Source organism: Martes martes (assembly GCF_963455335.1).
Source record: "Martes martes genome assembly, chromosome: 10".
Taxonomy (NCBI): Eukaryota; Metazoa; Chordata; class Mammalia; order Carnivora; family Mustelidae; genus Martes; species Martes martes.
In genome coordinates, this window is record NC_137898.1 from 87,490,295 (window position 1) to 87,509,832 (window position 19,538).

Here is a 19,538-nt window from a genome sequence, read left to right on the forward strand (position 1 = left end):
AAAAATGTTTTTTTCCAGAAGAAAAAAACACGATTATGTAATGGTCAGAGTCACAAAATCGCTGGTTATTCCTAGTGGGGCTAGGCCCACCATCACTCCCTGTTACTTGCATCTAAATTATTTGCCTGGTGCCTGAAGACATTCAGGTCTGTCAACTCCGGGTAGTTTCCCATTTTCAGTAGTAATTATTTTTCAACGGGAATTTCAACACTAAAAGTGTTGTATAACTACAGGTGCTAAGTCACAAAATTTACCTAAGCAACTCCTGCATCACTTAAAGGAGCTTAGCTTCATCTACCACAACCAGCCCAAGCTATTTACATCTTTACTATCCTTTACCACCTAGGATTAAGACAAGACAAAACACCACCAGGAGTTTCTATGCACCCACTAGTTATTTGAAAGTACGGATAATAACAGAATCTCCCTCAGAGTTGTGAGGTTCATTATAAAACCCTTAGTTATTGTATTCATAAGAAAATGAATTTACTTATTAAACCTGATATCAACGTATTAAACTTGTTATCAAGAGGCTGATACTACCAAGTACGTTTATGGAAGACCTGAACAATTAACAAATATCATCAGCAACCAAGACCAAGCTATATTTTCCTATCTTCATTGGTCTTCAGAGGGCCCCTGTGACGTAGGCAGGAGGGAAGATAGGGTTAAAAAGCCAGAGGACCGCCTGCAGCACGTGTTTCCGACGCCAGGCTTCCCACCCACAAGTTTAGGGGTGGGTGAAAGTGTAGCAGAGGCCCAGGGGCGCCACAGATGGAGACCGCAGAGAGTGAAGGCGGTCAGAGAAACCAGTTAGGTGGACAGAATGGGGAGACCAGCCGGTGGGGGAAGCCCATTCGGGAACGGGCAGGTGGGCCTGGGGGTGGTGGCCCAAGTGACCGCCCAGAGCGAGCCGGGGGTGACAAGCGCTCTGTGGGCGCTTAGACCACGGCACCCGCTCCCCGCCCACGGACCGGACACCTGCACCAGCGGGGTGAGTCTTACGATCTATGCAGGAGACCAAGCTCCGGCGACCGCTCTTGGCGGGGGCCCGCAGAGCGCCGTGCAGGCAGTAGAAGCACCCTCTCAGCCGCCAGCAGCCGCTCCGCAACATATTAGCAGCTCCCACTCCAGCCAGAACCTGCACGCAGTGACCCGGGGCAGGGCGCAGACCGGGACCCGCAGTGTACCCTGGGCGCTGTAGTGCACCCAGCGCCCTCACGGCCCAGACTCAGGCGGGTCTATGCCAGAGCAGGACTACAACTCCCAGAGATCCCCAGGGCCGCGGCGCAAAAGTGCCTTGTGGTACTTAGTCCGGGTGTTGGCGGGGGACTCAGTGCCGGCCTTCTGGAGCCTGGTTGGGGTTCCGTCTGCGGAGTTGTGTGATCAGTGGCTCGGAAGAATGGTGAATGAATGAGAGAAAGATCTGGGAGAGAACCGATGAGACTTTAGCGGCAGGTTTTGCAAGATGGAAATGGGGTCGTAGATAACTGGGAAGGATTTGAGGGGCCCAAGGCCAGCTGCATCGGTGCTCCGCAAAAATCCCTCGGGGCTGAGACTCAGATTTCTCTCGTTGTCTCCATCTTGCTTTGCGCAGGTTTCTGGGGGCAGATAACAGAGCTGCGTCTTGTTTCTCTCGGTTGATTTGGAATCCTCTGCTCTTCGACCCCCGCAGGGAAACCATGCCGAAACCCCGGAAGAGGCTCGGCGGGGCTGCGGGGCCAGGTGAGCTGCCTCCAGGCTGCAAAAAGGTAGCCCTGTAAATAGTTTCTCTAGGATCTGTATAATACTGTTCACTTTCAGGGCACCTGGGTGGCTCAGTCGGTTGAGCGTGGGACTCCTGTTTTCGGCTCAGGTCATGAGCTTAGGGTGGGATGGAGCCCCACTTGGCCTCGTGCTCAGCGGGGAGGGTGCTTCTCTCCTCCCTCTTTCTCTGCTCATACCCAGGCTCACACACACTCTTCCTTTCTCTCAAATAAATAAATCTTAAAAAAAAAAAAAAAATACCGTTCACTTTCAAATCCCTGCCTGTGGGGAGAATCCTTTGTGGATTGTTGTTTTATCCTTAACTGCCCTCCATCTTCTCCTTTCCTCTTCCCACCAACCTTATACCGAGAGCTGCTTCTGTTCACTGAAGCAGTAGTTGGTGTAGATACAGGGTGGCTTGTACAAAGGCAAAGAACATACAGTTGTGCTCTCATGGAAAATGCAAACAGACGTAAGTGAAAGGGGTCTTAGGAAACCATGGCTAAGGGTACGAGAGCAGGGAGGAACACCTTGAGAAGTGGAACTTGAGTCCTTAAAAAAATGGGAAAGCTTTCCACAGGCAAAGAAAATGTGATGCCATTTTTATATTCATGAGGATGAATGGAAGATGAACAGAAACAAAACTGACGGTAGAGAAAGTGCTTTAGGACTGACTATAGTACATTGTGTTATTAACAACACCTAATGGTGTTTGCAGTGTGCTTAACTCCAAATGGACCACCTACAAACTAGGCTAGGGAGGATCAAACTACTAGACGTCTATGAATGATACTTAATGAGAGCTGATGGAGGAGCTGAGGCTTAATTCAGAGGTAGTATAATATAGTCATTAAGTATGGATTCAGATAGACCAGGGGACAGTTCCTGATTATACCGTTTACTGAAATGTGTAATCTGGACACATTTAGCAGATGAACAAAATATCTCCTACGTTATGTAGATTAACTGAGTTATTGTTAGGATAACAAATAGAGCTTATATAGTAAGAATTGAACAACTTAGCTATTGAGTGCCTACTACGTTCCAGGCACTCTTTCTCTAATTCTCTTTGGAAAAAATCATCTTTGCCAAGTTTTCGAAGTCCAGAATGAGCTGTCTTATCCAACATCTCTTGGCACCCTCAAGGAGCAGGAGGCAGGCCACAAAGCATAGTGAGCAAGCAAAAAAGAACCACGAGTTGGTGATGATAATCTTTACTGAGCATTTATTATAATGTCAACCATTATTTAATTCCATTGTTTGCACTACCTTATTTAATCTTCAAAATAAGTCTGTGGAGTAGGTGCTCGGTTTCCTTATTGGAGAGAGAGCCTCAGCAAAGGCACTTTCTACTTAGTAGAAACCAGGGACTCTGTCAGTCCTAACCCACAACCATGTACACTATTTTTATCCCATTGAATGGATAATCCAGGAGATACCCTGTAAGGTGGGCATTCCTGCCCCAGTTTTATAGACAAACTGAAGTTCAGCAATTCAGTTGCTACTGCCAGTAACTGACAGAGGCAGGATTTGGATCCAGGTCTGACTCCAAAGTATGTGCTTTCCCCACACAGAGCATTACTTCTCACCAGTTTCTTCTTTTTGCTTCTACTGCAGACAATAAGGGGCCAGCAGGAAAACGTACTAAGACTAAGAACCCAGCAGGGGCATTAGCGGCAATGGGTAACTCCAGCCCTGAGAAGACTTCAGCCTCTAAAAACTGTGGGAAGAATCTAAGCAGTTACTGGCTGATGAAGTCCGAGCCAGAAAGCCGACTAGAGAAAGGTGTCGATGTGAAGGTGAGACCAGGTACCTCTCTAATCCCTTCAAGCTGTTTTTTCAGCTAAGAAGTGAATATGGGACACCACAGGGTTCCATCACCAACTTCTTAGAAGGGTAGGGTTAGGGAATAGATTATAAGGAATAAAATCAGCAGGACTTACTACCATCAACTATCTCTTTTGTGAATCCTTTATCTAGGGCAAGGGATGGCAGACTTTTTTCTGTAGAAGGCCAGATAATAAATATTTTAGGTTTTTGGGTCTTATGGTTGCTGGTTCAGCTCTGCTGTTGCAAGAAAATGGCTATGTGCAACATGTAATCAGATGGTGTGGCTGTGCTCCAATAAAACTATTTACAAAGTCAGGCCTGGGCACAAAGCTGTAGTTTGCCAACCCCTGATCTGGGCAACGTTTCAATCTTAGGTTGCATTACTCTTGACACTTACCATACTCCTATGTATCTCTCTGCCAACAATTAGTATATATTCATTGAATTAATATAAATCAGCTTTAGTAACAGTCTGGAGAAAATAGAAATATGTAATAGTTTAATGAGTGAAATACAAATAACCAATAGGTTATTTTATCATTTAAATTATCTATTCAACTAATCCTTTTAATTAGCAAGGATAACAAGGTAACGCAACGCTTACTCTACATTTGCCCAATAGAAGTGGCTTTGTGTAACTACTTCCCAGTAAACTACAGACTTCCACTACAGCAAGTAGTACCCTCAACATAGGGGAAAAACCTTTCTACTTCCATATGCTACCAACTGGCCCCAAGACTATTTAATGAATGAATTCATTTCCTGTTGCCTAGTTCAGCATTGAGGATCTTAAAGCAGAGCCCAAGCAGACAGCATGCTGGGATGGTGTTCGCAACTACCAGGTAAGAGTGTAAGAGCAAGCCCTGAGACCCAGGGTCAAAGAAATGCCTGTCTCCTTTCTAGGACTTATTCAGTAGCAAAATCTCTTGGCCAGCATTGTTTTTTCCAAGATCCCAAACTGTGTATTCAAAACTATCTTAATTCCTCTGTATACAGTTTACAAATGGCCTGTGTTCTGGTCAGTGTCTGCATACCAGTCTGGGTGTCTCGGCAAAGGCAAGCATTGAATTGAATTGGGAAGAAACTGCAAAAAAGAACAACTCATCCAATAAAGCAGACTTGATTCTGCTAATTAGTGCTCTCCACTGGGTGAGGAGGATAGTTGTTTATTCTCTCCTGGGATAGGCCCGGAACTTCCTTCGAGCCATGAAGCTGGAGCAAGAAGCCTTCTTCTACCATAGCAACTGCAAAGAGCCAGGCATCGCAGGACTTGTGAAGGTTAGTTGTACAATAAACATTAATCTTAATCCCTCTTCCTTCAAGGAGACTTACTCATATAGATATAAAGGATCACAGCTTTGATCAGTAACAAAAAAGAAATACTCTCCTCCCCATCCCTGATGTCACAAGAATATGGAAAAACCACCTTGGCCTTTCCCAATACAGCAAGGACTATAACAAGAGAGGCCTCAGTTCAGTCCCACTGGTACAGACTTCTCTTCGTTCTCTGCCTCAGTCTTTCACTCAAAAACCGGCCTGATGATGGCTCTTTCAAACCAGAAGTTATTAGGATAAGATTATTAACTATAGGTGGAAAAACAGTGGTACCAATAATAACCTTTAATACGTGGTTAAATGTATTAACCTACTTAAACATATTGAACCTACTTTCAAGATTTTTGTCAAAACAGGTTTGATTTCCTATGCTTGCTCTAGACTGTGTTATTATTTCCAGATATAGTGGCTCTAGAGCAAGGCAGAAGAGCTGAGTATGTACAGGGTCAGAAGAGAAAGTTGGACTTGAGTTAAAAATTGGCCATGGAGTTGACTGTACAGGCAAATGATTAGAGATTTGGTTTTGGTTTCAGATTGTGAAGGAGGCTTACCCAGACCACACACAGTTTGAGAAAAACAGTCCCTATTATGACCCATCCAGCAAAGAAGACAACCCTAAATGGTCCATGGTAAAGAGTACTATTTTTCCTATTTCATGAGAGCAAAAGGATGGACAAAGAGAGGGAGGAAGAAGGTGTGTGATGTCTTTAGGTCAAGGTACACAGTCCAGCTTTTACACTCAGAAGAGGTTACCTGGCTTTGGGGATAAGAACAGAACACTGGCAGCTCTGCCCCTAAGAACCTCCCACAAGAAGCAAATAACACAGTCGACAGAAACTGCCTGAACATTCCTTTCTGTCATATAGGTGGATGTACAGTTTGTTCGGATGATGAAGCGTTACATTACCCTGGCTGAGCTCAAAACCCATTACCAAGCTCACAAAACCACAGGAGGCCCCTTAAAAGATATGGCTCTTTTCACTCGCCAGAGACTCTCAGTTCAACCCCTGACCCCAGGTACGAGCGGGCCCTTTGCTTTATATTATCCACACACCAGGAGGACTCCAAGAACTCACATTTACTAGTGATTTAACTTGGGCACAGTATTAAACTTTTCTGAGCCTGTCTCCTCATCTGTAACACCCATGAGGGAAGAACTATGTCTGGAGTTACCCATTACTATGTACCTATTACCCGGCAGTGCTTGGCACACAGTAAAACCCTCCATAAATAGTTTTTGAATGAATGACTACCTGCCTCAGTAACAATGTGAAGTGCCTGGCATGACTTTTCTATTCAAGACGAGACACACCTAATGCATTTCTTTTTTTTCCCTTCTTTGGTAGAGGAGTTTTATTTTATTTTGAGCCTGGAGGAAAAGGAGCCAAGTTAACTGGGACACTGTTGCTGGAATGGGCAAGACATTACTCCAAAGAAGTCAGGCTTTTCTAAGACAAAAGAAAGTGTGTGGTGGCTGCATGTTATGTTCACCTGGGGTTGTGTATGTAGGTGGTTTTCATGTACCTTTTCCAATAAAACATTAATATCAAAGATGGAAAGCTTTTCTTTTAAAATGGCACTGGACTAGAACACTCCCCTGCAGATCTTTCCGCCCCTCTGTAAGATGCAGGCTTACCTCCACCATCTTCCTTTACTGTAGCAAATACCAGGGTGCAGGGTTCAGTCTGTTACCACCTACTGAAACAAAATTTCATCTTTCTATACCAGCCCCACACCTGCCCCTGAAGTCGTCTGGGCCCCACAGGGGGGTAAACCATCAGCAGTTTCAGCACAGCTTGCCAGATGAGGGTACAGCTGGCATTCCTTTCTCAGCATGTGCTGGTCTAAAATGGGCGTTCATAAAACATCACTGTTCACCAGGGGGCACAGCCACGGTGAGGGCAGGCATTGTGTTGGATCAAGGTGGGAGTTTATCTCCCCTTGGGTGTGAGTGGGACAGTGTAAGACAAGAAATCACAGACCCTGGTGGACCATGGGCACAATGCCTCCAAGCCACAGGGGCTTCCTTTAATCAGAGAGACAACTGAAACAAGTGTTCTTTTTTTTTTTTTTTTTTTTTAAAATACAGCCATTGAAAAGACGACACATTAAGAAACATGTAAACACTGCAGCTGCTTAATTACAAGTTGCACTGCTTGGTTTAGTACCTATGCACTCCCAGGTATGGGAACCTGTGAAGGTGGGGGTGGGGCCTCCCCTCACCTCCACAGTTGCACAGACAAGGAGTGAATGGGGGCAGAGTGAGGGAAAACAGAAGACCAGGCTTATGCACAGCTCCTGAGAGAATAAAATCAAATTCTACCTTCTAGTTCTCCCAGAAGAAAGGTCTAAGATGTTAGGAAAGTTGGAAAATGAATTTGGGTTGTCAGCTGGGAGGCAGAGGAATTGACAGGTCCTTTCTAGTTAGAATACCAGCTATTATGGGAGGCATACCAGAGCCTAATCTCATGTTGTGGAAAAGGCAAGGAGCACAGAACCTGCCTCCCCCATACACTTGAGCCCCTAACCTTGATAATCCAGGGGCAGCTGGATGGGTAATCCTGATCCCATGGGATTGTCCGTCGCACCTGTACCTGGGGTCTAGCATGGGGGATGGGGAAGGGGAACCACCTTACCTTCCTTGGTCTGCTGTCCCCAGTCAACCTCAAGTATCATCCCAGTATCCTCTCCTCCAGGCTCAGTCCTGACCCATGAGCCTGCCCAGCCAGAGGCCCATGACTGCACTGATTTCCGAGGAAAAGAAGAGTCCGAATTTTCCACACTAAAAGATGACACAGGAATGAACCCCTCTGCTTCCCAAATTATGGAGAAGTTAGACCACCAAATACTGTACTTATTGGCCAGTGGGGTCTGCTTGAAGGGAAGGGAGGCCATTAGGTCACTTCCAGATGAGGCAGAAAAGGATGTCAACATCTTTACTCCAGTAGGCCCACACACTGCAACAGAGGGAAGTCCCCCTCTCCTTTAGCGTAACAAGAATACCCACAAGAGTTTTTATATATGTTTTTAAACAAAACATCAATGGTCCTAAACTCTGATCAGTCAACTGGTGAAGGTGAAAACATAATTTGGCAAGCAGAATTATCCTGAAGTTGTGTAGCAGGGTCTTCTGCTGAGGCTCTCATCTCTCTTCTGAAACTCAGAATGAGGGGACATGGGCATCAGTAAGAAACTTCCAAGCCCCAATTCCCACAAAGTAAGTGAAGGGAGAGTAAGGAGTGATGAAGATCCATTCGTAGGGAAGCAAAGAGATCAAGGCCCCTTCCCAGGATCTCTTAAAGGAAACAGATGCCCTTGTTTAGGTTTGCTGTAGCACACAGCAATACCCTAGAACCATCCAGCCCCAGGGGCTGGGGAGCACAGTCACGGGGTGAAGGCAGACAGCTACCACGCATAGTCACCATGCTTCTTCCTCAGTGGGCCTGGCTTGGCCTCCTGTGTTCAACACTGCTGCCATCCATGCATGACACTGACCCCAGGGTGTTTCTGTGCCCAGAATTTCTCAAGGTGAGGGGACAACAGCCAAAGGCCCTTCTACAAGCTTCTGTTCCAGGATGTTACTGATAAGAGTCCGTAGAAGATGGAGAAGGGAGGTGTCTGGTTCACAGCAATGACATAAAGGCCAAAAGGAGTTGGCTTGTGGGAACGTCAAAGCACCACATCCAAGACTCCCAAAGAGGTAGCTTCCTGATCTTCAGTCTCCCCCCTGCCATTTAGGAAAGGGCAGGGATAGTAGAGGGGAGAATAAGATGTGACTACCCCGGGCCCCACTGGCAGCTCAGAATCCCAGGGACATGCTCATATCCTGTATCAGGAAGCTCAGAGACCCAGGAGTCAAGGATGCCCACTCTCAGCTCTCCTGTAAAATGCAAGGCACCCCCACACGGAAGGCCTCAATAGAAGGCTCTTGCCCCAGAGAGACTAGCGACCGGGATGCTACCTATCCCTATTCCCACATCAGCCGCAGGATCTCAAGGAGACTGCCTCCCAACCCAAGCCCCTTAGGTTCTTCAGAAAAAAGAAAGTCAAAACACGATTTGTTTTCAGGTTGCAAGTAACGGGTCAGTTGAGCATCACACTGTCTTCCCCCTCCCCCAGCCGCTGGTGTTTGGTAGACGGGGGTGCTGGGTTGGAAGCCCAGCAGCTTCTTGGCCCTGGGGGCCTACTGCCTGCTGTTGTTGTCAGACAGCTGGCTGGGGGTCCGCACCTCACCCAGGGAGGTTGTGCCCTCGAAGCGCTGTGAGGCGATGGCTGCCTGGTGGGACATGCTCTTTCGTACGATGTCACCTTTCCGCCACAACACCACTTCCTGCAGAATTGGGGGAGGGGGGCAACATGCTACCTTGAGAGGGAGGCATGAGGGTGGGGGTTCCCAAAGTCGCCAATTCTCTCCCAGGCATCTTAGTAAAACCTCCTCTGCTTCTCTCTCCCCAATGACAGCAATTACCCATACCACCTTAGGGCTCCTTCTGATGGTGTGGGCAGGAAGCAGAGAGCAGTCACAGGAAAGCAGACTCACATGTCAACCGGGAACCCTCATTTTTGCTGTGGGACTCCCTCTCGGTGAACCAACAAGTGGCACAGACTAGTGAACTCTCTTCCCTGTACTGTTCTGCTTAATCTGTCCAAAATGAAGCCTGATCTTCACAGGAATGATGCCATTCCTAATGTGGCTCTAGGGCCACCAGGGGTCTTGGGGAGGTACCCAGGCCTCACCTGCTGTTTGAAATAGCGCCGTTCCTCCTCGTCTATCAGCACCAGGTTGAGGTAATAGCGCACGGAGAACTTCTTGTTGATGTCCCGCATGGTGGGGGTGAGCTCGTAGCCCGCCAGGAAGAGCCGGATCGGGATGGACTCTCCTGTAAAGGCCAGGCAGGTATCAGAGTGAAGGGCAAAGTGACCTATCCTACCTGACACCAAGTCACACTCTGCCCATGAGATGCCACCTGAGCATGTCATGGAATACTCAAGGGAATGCTTCTGCCTGGTGGGAATTCGCATTCTGTGGCTCAGTGATCTGCTGAAGCAAAAACATGACTACAGCTCCACTCCAGGTCCCGTTGTGTCTTCTCTAACCACCCCAATACAGAGACCCGTGAGTATGAACAGCACAGGACACTACTGCTAAGCATCTTTTGATTATATGTATTGTGTCTAGTTGTTGGTTTTTCACAAGGCAACTGTCAAACCCCAGCTAACTCATCATGTCACCCAGCAATCTCGATGCCACCTTCCTCCATCCTAAATAGTGTATGCCCCCCAAAATACATCTCTACTTTGAGATGGATTGGCAGTGGTATAGTGGCCTGGAAAAGAGAAAATCCTAATTCTGGTCTTAGTTCTCCATTAACTAGTTGTATCAGTCTATTGCTTTCTCTGGACCTTAATTTTCTCTTGTGGAAAACTGTGGAATCAGACTACGTGGTATTTTTGATATCTTCCAGCTCTAACACCCTGCCTTTCCTAATTTAAGTGAAATGAAATTAGGGCAATAATTCTACTGAGAAAGGCCAAACCTATAATGTAGTCTGAAGCTAAATATAAAATGCACCGTTAATTATCTGCTGTTTTGTCTTATTTCTCAGAGAAAATGACAAGTGGCTATACTTGCACGGCTGGTGAAAAAAATGGTACATACAGAGTCAGAAGAGCTCAGTCCTATCCCCCTAATGACCTGGCATGGTGACACTCAAGAATCTGCTGTCATTGTCCCTACCTTCCCCACAGAACACACATGTGAGAATAAACTGAACAGAACCTTGGCATAACCAAGCACTTCTAAAGGAAAAAGTACATTCTTCCTGATCAGCGGCTGCTGATCATAAGAACATAAAGATTGCTACTCCCAAATAATCACAGATTCCCCAAGTAACAAAGCTTTCAACTCCATTCATTCCAGATGTAATGTCCACTCTGGGGGTGGATGGGGCAGTATTGTTTTTTGTCCCATTCCCAGTGTGGTCTGTGGCACCTGGTAGTGCTGCCCAAAGTATCTACCCTTGGTGAATGAATTCAGAGAATGAATCATTTTGCCAGAGCTAGAGCTAGGGAACATAAATGATTATTCTGCATTAATCTCTGGCTCCCGAGCAGCAAAGAACACCAATAGGAAAAAGTAGTAAAATGTTCAATTTTATCTGCTAAGCCAGTACTTTTCAAGCTTTTGTTGTTGTTGTTATTTAAGAGGCATGACTCTTGAGATGCAATCTCCAGTACAAGCTTGGTATGTAGACGAGGCCAAAGTGGAGCTTTTCTGGGTGAAGGTGGGGAAGGAGCTTGGAGTTCCACATACCCAGCCCTCCTTTTCCTCTTTATTGGGATCCACAGTGAGCAATTAGAGATGAGAAATTATAGGTGAATAGGAAATCTTACTTTAGCAGTATAATCTCTTGAGCCCCTCTAAAACTCTGCAGGGCTTGGGGGAACGGGCGAGGCAGCTGCGGGCTGGGTGCCAGGATGCTCACCTCTCACGGGAGCCCCATCCATGATCTCATACTTGGCTATCGTGTCGTTCTCATGGTACACATTGGGGCCTGTGCCCGTCGTTTCCCGCTTGATGATATCTATCTCCATGTGCTTGATTTTGATTCTCACCAAGAGGAAGTAGATCTTCCCTACAATGACATCTTTCAAGTGGTATCTGGGGAACAGAAAATAAGATGTGAATATGGCAGCCAAACTGCACACTTCCAGGTCTCCTGGGTTTCAGGGGAGGGGACACTGCCAAGCAGGTTGGCTGAAGATGGAGTCACAGTACACACTCACCCATGTTCTTACCACAACTTCCCTTGCGGAATGATTTCCCAGTATGTGCTTTACTGGAATCTGTCCCATTTCTCCATAAGCAACTCACAGGATGTTCTTGCATGTTACATCACCCATTCTATGCTTACCCATCTGATCTATCTTCTCAGCACTTTAATTTCTTTTATATCTTTTGTGTTTATGTTGTTTTAGATGTCCTGACGTGTGGGAGGCAAGCCCCACAAATGCAGGAACCAGGACTTGATCGCTATCTGAGCTCACAAAACGTCTTTTGGGAACTGGGCCTCAATTGCCTGCAGCATAGAGTTTTGTCTGCTGGACGTGACAGCCCAGGCAGGAGCAGTAGAGCAAGACGACGCGTTATGCTCCATCAGCACCTTCTCTCTGGGCCCTACTCACATGGCTTGTGCTCTGTGGGCTGTTAAGAGTTTGGCCAGGCTGTATTACACTTTCTGCCCTTTCCAGCATTTCTCTTTGAGTCAGTCTGGAATACCAGTCGTCTGCGTGTGCACCGCCCTGTAACAGGCATTCAGGAAGAAAGGAAAATCTTCAAACCTGAAGCTCAGAATCATGGGACAGGAGTGTTGGCAGGGATTTTAGAATTTAACCTCCTTGGGGCACCTGGGTGGCTCAGTGGCTTAAGTCTCTGCCCTCAGCTCAGATCATGATTTCAGGGTCCTGAGATCGAGCCCCGCATCAGGCTCTCTGCTCACTGGGGAGCCTGCTTCCCACCCCCCGCCCCTCTGCCTGCCTACTTGTGATCTCTCTCTCTGTCAAATAAATCAATAAATAAATCTTAAAAAAAAGAATTTAATCTCCTTATATGACAGGTGAGAAAAGGAAGTTCAAAGATAGATACTTGAACAAGGATTTGAGTAGGGGACAGACACAGGGTGTGAACTCAAGTGTCTAATTCCTAGGCTTGTGTTCTCCCCACTATTTCAGGCTGCCTTTCTGCTTACAGTCTAACTGGAAAACTGTAGATACTCTCAGTAGATAAAGTCTTACAAAGTGGACTTTGTAAGAACACTTACAAAGTCAGAATGGAGGCTGCTCACAGCATTTGAGAAGGAATGCTAAGAGATCATAGATTCTAGGGGTTTTCCAACTTTGGTAAACAGAACATTCTTTTATTCTAAATGAAATCCTATGCGGAAGCATTAATACATGAGAAACTCCTGTGGAGGGCCTAGAACCCTGGACCCCACTCTTCTTTCACCTTATCCCTTCTTATGTGTTTGAAACCCACTAACCTGTCTCCACTTCTCGGAGGAGAAACCCAAGGTACAAACATGGTAGTACCTGCTACCTTACCCCAAGGGCAATCCCTAATGGCAGAATGGCTCTACATGATATAGACAGTATGCTCTTACAGAGCAGCCCGCTCTGAGGAAGCAGGACAGGTGTGAACATCCAGTTCCTGAGGTCACGGGATAGACTCTCTACAGTGCCCTTCACATACCACACTTGGTCTTGAACCTTGCTGACCGACAGTTATTTTGAGATCTACAAGGCAGTACTACCTGCCAGCCACCTCTTTTACTAGGTACCTGGAGGGCTGGTGGGTAGGCACTATTTGGTGGCGCCTTTCCAGAAAGCCCACAGAGCCCTGAGGCTGAGGAGAAAGGGGAAGGCTGTTCCCTTATATGTCCCTGCCTGGCCCAGATCAACCTCCCTCCCAGCTGGCCCCACCCTGTCCCATAGGCAAGGCTTTGCCAAACAGGGCCCCTTCTGGGTCTTGAGGGGTTCTAGGCCAGGGGCAGAGGGAAATATAGGCCTTTCCCTCACCCCTGTTCTAGGAAGCACATATGTTGTTAATTTTTAAAAAAGCCCTTCCTAACCCGCACTACCTGGATAATAGGGGTCTCTCCAGTAAGACCCCTAGAGACTCTAATTTCTTTTTTTGCTTTTTGTGAATAGAATACACTTTTACTTTTGCATATCTGATTTTCAAACATTTTCAGGAAGGAATTATACTGAAAAGAAAGATGTTAGTGGTATATTATTGAAATGTCAGTAAGTTTTGTGATTTATAAGCACTTAGATATTTTTTTAAAGATATTCAAAATTCATTTATTTGAGAGAAAGAGAGAGAGAGCACAAGCAGGGGGAGAAGCAGGGGGAGAGGGAGAATGCAGGGCTCAATCCCGGAACCCTGGGATCATGACCCGATCTGAAGGCAGATGCTTAACCAACTGAGCCACCCCGGCGCTCCACACTTAAGTATCTTCATGTTCAGACAACGAACAATATAAAACATATATGGCTTCCCAACTTGCTGGCTAGAATTATTTAAAGACCTTTATAAAAAGGCATCAGGTATTCTTTGTTATAATTCATTCAAGTTCAGGAGAAAGCAGCAAACTACGGCCACTGCGTGGTTTCTTCACGTTGATTTCTAGAGACATACTGTATATAGGATACAAATGCTAATGGGTATTGTATTCTGAGATTGTTTACATCAATAGAAGGAAAGAGCTGTTATCTACAACCAAAACAAATGACCTTAAAGTTAATTTGGCTTGACCTCAAAAGACAATGTAGGATGGGGCGCCTGGGTGGCTCAGTGGGTTAAATCCTCTGCTTTCGGCTCAGGTCATGATCCCAGGGTCCTGGGATCGAGCCCCACATTGGGCTCTCTGCTCAGCGGGAAGCCTGCTTCCTCCTCTCCCTCTGCCTGCCTCTCTGCCTACTTGTGATCTATCTCTCTCTGTCAAATAAATAAATAAAATCTTTAAAAAAAAAAGACAATGTAGGATATTTAACTTAAATGTACCTTCTTAATTTCCATTTAATTTAAGTAAAATGAAGTTTAATTTCCTGGCCCACCTTCCAGCAGCCTGGCACAAATATTCATAGTACCATGTCAGTGGCCTCCCCTCTAGCACGGCATTACGAGCCAGCCAAGGCCAGGGCACCAACCTCTTGGATTCTCATCAGATCCCTTCTTAACCTCCCTTAATAGTTCTCCACGACTGTGGGACCCCAGATACTTACTTGGACTTATTATACTCAAACTCAATGTGCAGGCAGTCCTCGATCCCAACCTCCATCTTGATGGAAGAGTTCAGCTCTGGGTACGTGCTGAGTGTGTGGACTACAATGTCCATCTCTTTGACGACATCATTGAGGCGGCGGCTAATGGTGGCTCGAAGAAAATACCTGTAGGAGATCGATGTGTCATAAAGGAATACTCCCCGTCTCCACAATGCTGCCTCAATCCATGCATCAAACAGACCCACTGGAAAGAAGCCCTAACAGTGGGTAACCTTTGTGGCTTTGTAGTCCTTCGAGAATTTACCTCTGTGGACCCTCTTCTCAGAAAAAAAATGAACGTACTTAACGCACAAAATTTTGCAATTATAGTACAATGGGAATTCAAAGACCTTCCCCCCAAATGGCTTTTTGAGCCCATCCTCTGGGCTCAGAGCACTGTCCTAAATAAAACTGATTTCTCTGCTCTATACTCCCACAGCAAGTTATCCTAATGCCTTTCAAGCCCTTCACCACTGCCTATCATGTATTTGTGTACGGGTTTTTCCTCAACTAACTCCTGGGTCTTCAGGCACAGGGATCTGTCTTAAACTCTTATATTTGCATCTCTCTGTTTAACAATATTCAATAAATTAAGCAATTTCCAAGTCCTTCAAGTTAAACGGGAGTGATAGGGAATAGAGAAAGTAAGTCAGCTCTTCATTCAGCAAACATTTACTGCTAGGCATAGGATGAATAAGATACAGTCTCATGGGAAGCTCACAGTCCACTGGGGGAGGTGGGCCAATAAACAGAAAAATTAGAACACACAGCAAGTGCTAATTCAGGTAGAGGAATCAAGTCTATGCGGAGAGGAAAAAGGGCACTCAGGCAGAGCAGACCTTGTAAGTAAAGCAGCAGAGATGGGAGAGGTCCTGGTTTAAACAAAGGAAGTCTCTGGCTAGATCTTGGATCCTTGGGGAGATGTTGCTGTGGTAGAGGACAAGTGGTGAAGAACACAGAGACACAGCACCTGAAGGGCTTAGCATGCCAAGCCTGACCGTCCCGTCAGCTGCTCAATCATGGCGGGTCCCTTGCATCCCTGTCCCCTTGACCTACTCTATGCTCATACCCAGCGAATGGAGAAAAACAACCCCTTAATTTTTCTTCTAACCAAAACTTAGATGATCTGCATCACCTGTCAACTGTGCCTGGAGAAAACTGCCAACCAGATCAATGACACACTTAAGTTCCTCTCCTCTGTGTGGACCTGACCCATGCTCAGCAACCCTTTTATACACCTCAGTAACTTCTGCCACATTCTCCAAGACACATATTTGTTCCTAACCCTTCTCTAACTGCTCAGGCTCTCCAGTCTCCTCTCCCCCTGATCTGTGGAAGACACAGCTTTAACTCTACTGAGAAGAGGAAAGCCTTCCAATTTAAGATTGATAATTCTCTCACTTCTCTGCTTTGCACTGTCTCTTACTTCCGTCCTAAACACATGTCTGTATCTTTGCCCAAACTCCTTCCAACAGCACCTCCATCTCTCAAGACCCCTCTCCTTCTCCATCTGGCAGAAAGACTTTTGATCTGTGTGTATGTTACAACTACCCTGGGGAGAAGGGGCTTCCAAAATCCAGATGCCTAGGCAGAGCTGACATTTAACTGTCCTGCAGAGCCACACAGGCGTCAACATTTTTGGAAGCCTCCCAAGTGATTCCAATATGGGAGCTTTGGTAGAGAACTACTACCTGGCATCACGATCCCTCAAGTTTTCCAATTTTCCCAATTTATCGAATCTCTCCAGTAAAGACTTCCTCTTTTGAGTTTATACAAAGGCCCAAACTCCTCAATCCCCAAAACAATCTCCAGGCTTTGTGCTCCTGCCCGTTCGTCAGGGACAGCGGTCACAGACGGGGCCTGTTCTAACTATTGCTGCTTCTTCCCTACTGCCAAACCCAGTGGCTTTGGTTTTCAGCCTCAGTTTTGACACTGGAGAGTAAAACATTTCCTTCTCTTCTTTGAAATGCTCTTCCTGTGGTTCCACAGGAGGGCTTTACCTGCTTCACCTCCCGCCCTCCCCCACCTCACCTTCCTATCCCTCTAACAGGTCCTGCCTGGGCTCTTCTCTTCCTCAACTCACATCCTTGAAAAATATACCAGTTTTTAGCACTGAGCAGAGGACTCCCAACAGTGTATTTCTCTGTCCTGAGTGCTAGGCTTGCATTTCTAATTGTCTAGCGAACTTTCATACATCTATATTTTGCCAGTGCCTTAGACTTTATATTTGGATGAACCATCTTCACTACAAGTCATCCCTTCCTCCTAATAGCCATCTACCTGCACCTACATTCACTGGTCAGTTCTGTGGCTGTCTGTTAAATTCCTCATTTACTGCCCGCTCCCGCTGTGTCCACAAGGTAATATGCTCAGGACTTTGTACTAGCCTTCCAACAATTTTGTCTCTGCACTCTACCCATTCATCAAATAGCACATGTTGACTTAATATTAACCATCCAAAGAACCACTCCCCCACCTAAAAACAAAGAAAGAGTTGTCTAGAGTGATCTTTTCATTCCCCCCCTCTGCCTAAGTAATAATATACAAGCCCTTCTTCTGGAATCAAATCTATAAGCTGCCCTTAACTAATATTCCCTTCTTGACCTCCTCACTTTCTCAGCATGAATCCTAAAGTCTTCATCTACTTGGACAGCAACACCTTTTTCTCTTTTATTCGTTTATTTATTTTGTGGTAAAATACAGAAGGAGTTCAGAGTATACCACCCCAAAATATGCCACCCTAGCATGACAATTCTATTAAGCTTATATTATAAAGCAACAGGCAAGAAGCAGACACAGGAAAGAAAACTCTCTGCCCTCCCCACTCTCTACCAGGAAGAGCAGGACCTTCTTAATCACCAGAGACAACTGTCACCAGCCCAGAGACTGCACTAGAGAAATCCACAAAACAAATCTTGCTTAAAGGATTCTTACCTTCCATTTGTTTCTCCCAAATATTGTGGGAAGGTAAATACCTTCCCACAACTTGCTGTCCCTAGAAGCTGAAAGTCCCTTTCCTTTGTCCTGTTGCTTCTCTGCAAAATTATCATTCCTCTGTTAAGATGCTTGTATAAGCTCCCAGTCCTAACCACCCCTTTCTATTACCAATCCCTGAGTTCCATGCATATGCACAACATACATGTGAATCAACCAGTCTGCCTTTCTCTTGCTAGCATGTCTTCTGTCAGTCTGATTTGCAGGGCCTCAGTCTACGAACCTAAGATGGATAGAGGAAAAAAAGGGTTTTCTCCTCCCCTACACATATAAAAATTTAACATTTTAACTACTTTTAAGTATACAGTTCAGTGGCATTAGGTACATTCACACTGTTGTGAAATCACATAGTAGTTGTCTTTTTATGACTAGCTAATTTCCCTTGGCATAACGCTTTCAGTGTTCATTCATGTTGTAGCATATCACAGGATTTCCTTCCCTTTTTAAGGCTGAACAATATCCCACTTATGTATACACCACATTCGTTTACCCTTTCATCTGCTGATGGAACTCAGATTGGTCTACTTTTGGCTGTTGTGAACAAGCAGCTATGAGTGTGAGTGTATATGTCTGTGTTTGATTCCTTGCTTTCACGTCTTTTGGGTCCAAAAGCGGAATTCCTGGATCATATGGTAATTCTATTTTTATTATTCCAGGGAATCACCGCACTCTTTTCAATACCTTTCTCTCTGTCTTAAAAACATTTAAGAGCAATCCACTGTAAAAAGTAAAATTAAATAGGGGCGTCTGGGTGGCTCAGTTGGTTAAGCGGATGCCTTTGGCTCCAGACATGCTTCCAGGGTCCTGGGTCAGGCCCCATGCCAGGCTCCTTCCTCAGCAGGGCGTATGCTTCTACCTCTCCCTCTGCCTCCCACTCTGCCTCCTCATGCCTCTCTCTGTCAAATAAATAAATAAAATCTTTTAAAAAATTAAATAAAATAACAATAAATCCCACAGCCAAGCTTTGGTGACAACTAGATAATCCTCACGGTTGTGAAGCTTTTTCTGAATGCAATGTCTCTAGTTTGAGTGATGTTAGTGATTAGACCTCTTTGCACAGACTAAAAAATGAGAGCCTACAATCACGCTTCTGATGGAAGAGGAGAGACCAGGGAGAGAAGAGAAGGGGAGGGAAGGGGAGGAAATGGTCTTCCTGTAGTTCGCACTACCAGGCCTTAAGGTGATGAAGACGAGCTGATCTTATAAGATAGCATCAAGATATCGAACCAGGTGTCTAAAGTAACAGAGGAAGTCTGCTTTATCTCAGTGACATCACCTAATCTCAGGTTACATCCAAGAGTCTAGAACCTCTCTGGATTTATTTTTTTTTAACCTCAGCAGCCCCTGGAATCAGTCTCCATCCTCAGAACGTGGGACACTAAAAACAGTCCTATGTACTTAAACTGTGTTTATTAAGTTTTGAAAAGCTCATCACACTGTGTTATGTTTTATGCTCCCATCACCCCGAATGATGGAGGACCGATCTAGAATCCAAATCTATTCTACTTTTCAAGTGAGAAAGGTGAGTGACAGAGTTCAGGATCACATTGCTGTTGTGTGGCAAAGCTGGACTGAGGATCTGTATGTCTTGGTGTACAGCCCAGGGTATGGTGGGGACAGCATGTACCATGGTATGAAAGCTAACTGTTGAATCTTCAGGAATTTTAAAAACTGGTTGTTAAACATAGTGATTATTTAAAATTAAATTATAAAAATTTATAATTAAGATTATATGCAAAAGTAATACATACTACAAACTCACTGCTTCCTAATAATTTTGCTACTTTTCACAATTCTCTCTGCTCTTAGGG

General features: G+C 45.5%; 3 protein-coding genes across 12 annotated transcripts in view; 1 reads left to right on the plus strand and 2 right to left on the minus strand.

Annotated features, from left to right (window-relative positions):
- ACAD8 (acyl-CoA dehydrogenase family member 8) overlaps positions 1–1,146 on the minus strand; it is a 19,201-nt gene extending 18,055 nt beyond the window's left edge. Inside the window, exon 1 of the mRNA XM_080817028.1 lies at positions 1,006–1,146. Coding sequence (XP_080673154.1) covers positions 1,006–1,114 — 109 coding nt within the window. The 5' untranslated portion in view covers positions 1,115–1,146. The remainder of the gene's footprint in view (positions 1–1,005) is intronic.
- THYN1 (thymocyte nuclear protein 1) lies at positions 635–6,996 on the plus strand. Of its 10 annotated transcripts, none has more exons than XM_080817031.1 (8): positions 635–812; positions 1,676–1,725; positions 3,364–3,545; positions 4,350–4,418; positions 4,762–4,854; positions 5,445–5,540; positions 5,778–5,928; positions 6,258–6,996. In XM_080817031.1, exons 1-8 carry the CDS (start codon positions 775–777, stop codon positions 6,302–6,304), a joined length of 726 nt encoding a protein of 241 aa, XP_080673157.1. In that variant the 5' UTR covers positions 635–774; the 3' UTR covers positions 6,305–6,996. The 10 variants fall into 10 exon arrangements, with proteins under 10 accessions (XP_080673157.1, XP_080673164.1, XP_080673160.1 ...); XM_080817038.1 differs by having other exon boundaries at positions 721–994; positions 1,598–1,725; XM_080817037.1 differs by lacking the exon at positions 635–812 and adding an exon at positions 1,285–1,405 and having other exon boundaries at positions 1,598–1,725.
- The window catches only part of VPS26B (VPS26 retromer complex component B), a 22,734-nt gene continuing 10,093 nt past the window's right edge, over positions 6,898–19,538 (minus strand). Inside the window, exons 3-6 of the mRNA XM_080817030.1 lie at positions 14,695–14,859; positions 11,397–11,572; positions 9,649–9,791; positions 6,898–9,241 (exon numbers count right to left, since the gene is read on the minus strand). Coding sequence (XP_080673156.1) covers positions 9,095–9,241; positions 9,649–9,791; positions 11,397–11,572; positions 14,695–14,859 — 631 coding nt within the window. The 3' untranslated portion in view covers positions 6,898–9,094. The remainder of the gene's footprint in view (positions 9,242–9,648; positions 9,792–11,396; positions 11,573–14,694; positions 14,860–19,538) is intronic.

What these genes read in the sequence shown, in the direction of transcription:
- THYN1 (XM_080817031.1), top strand. Translation starts at nt 775, where the DNA reads ATGGAGACCGCAGAGAGTGAAGGCGGTCAGAGAAACCA. An exon ending in ATGGTGTTCGCAACTACCAG is followed by an intron (nt 4,419 to 4,761) that starts GTAAGAGTGTAA and finishes CTCCTGGGATAG; the next exon opens with GCCCGGAACTTCCTTCGAGC. An exon ending in GCATCGCAGGACTTGTGAAG is followed by an intron (nt 4,855 to 5,444) that starts GTTAGTTGTACA and finishes TTTTGGTTTCAG; the next exon opens with ATTGTGAAGGAGGCTTACCC.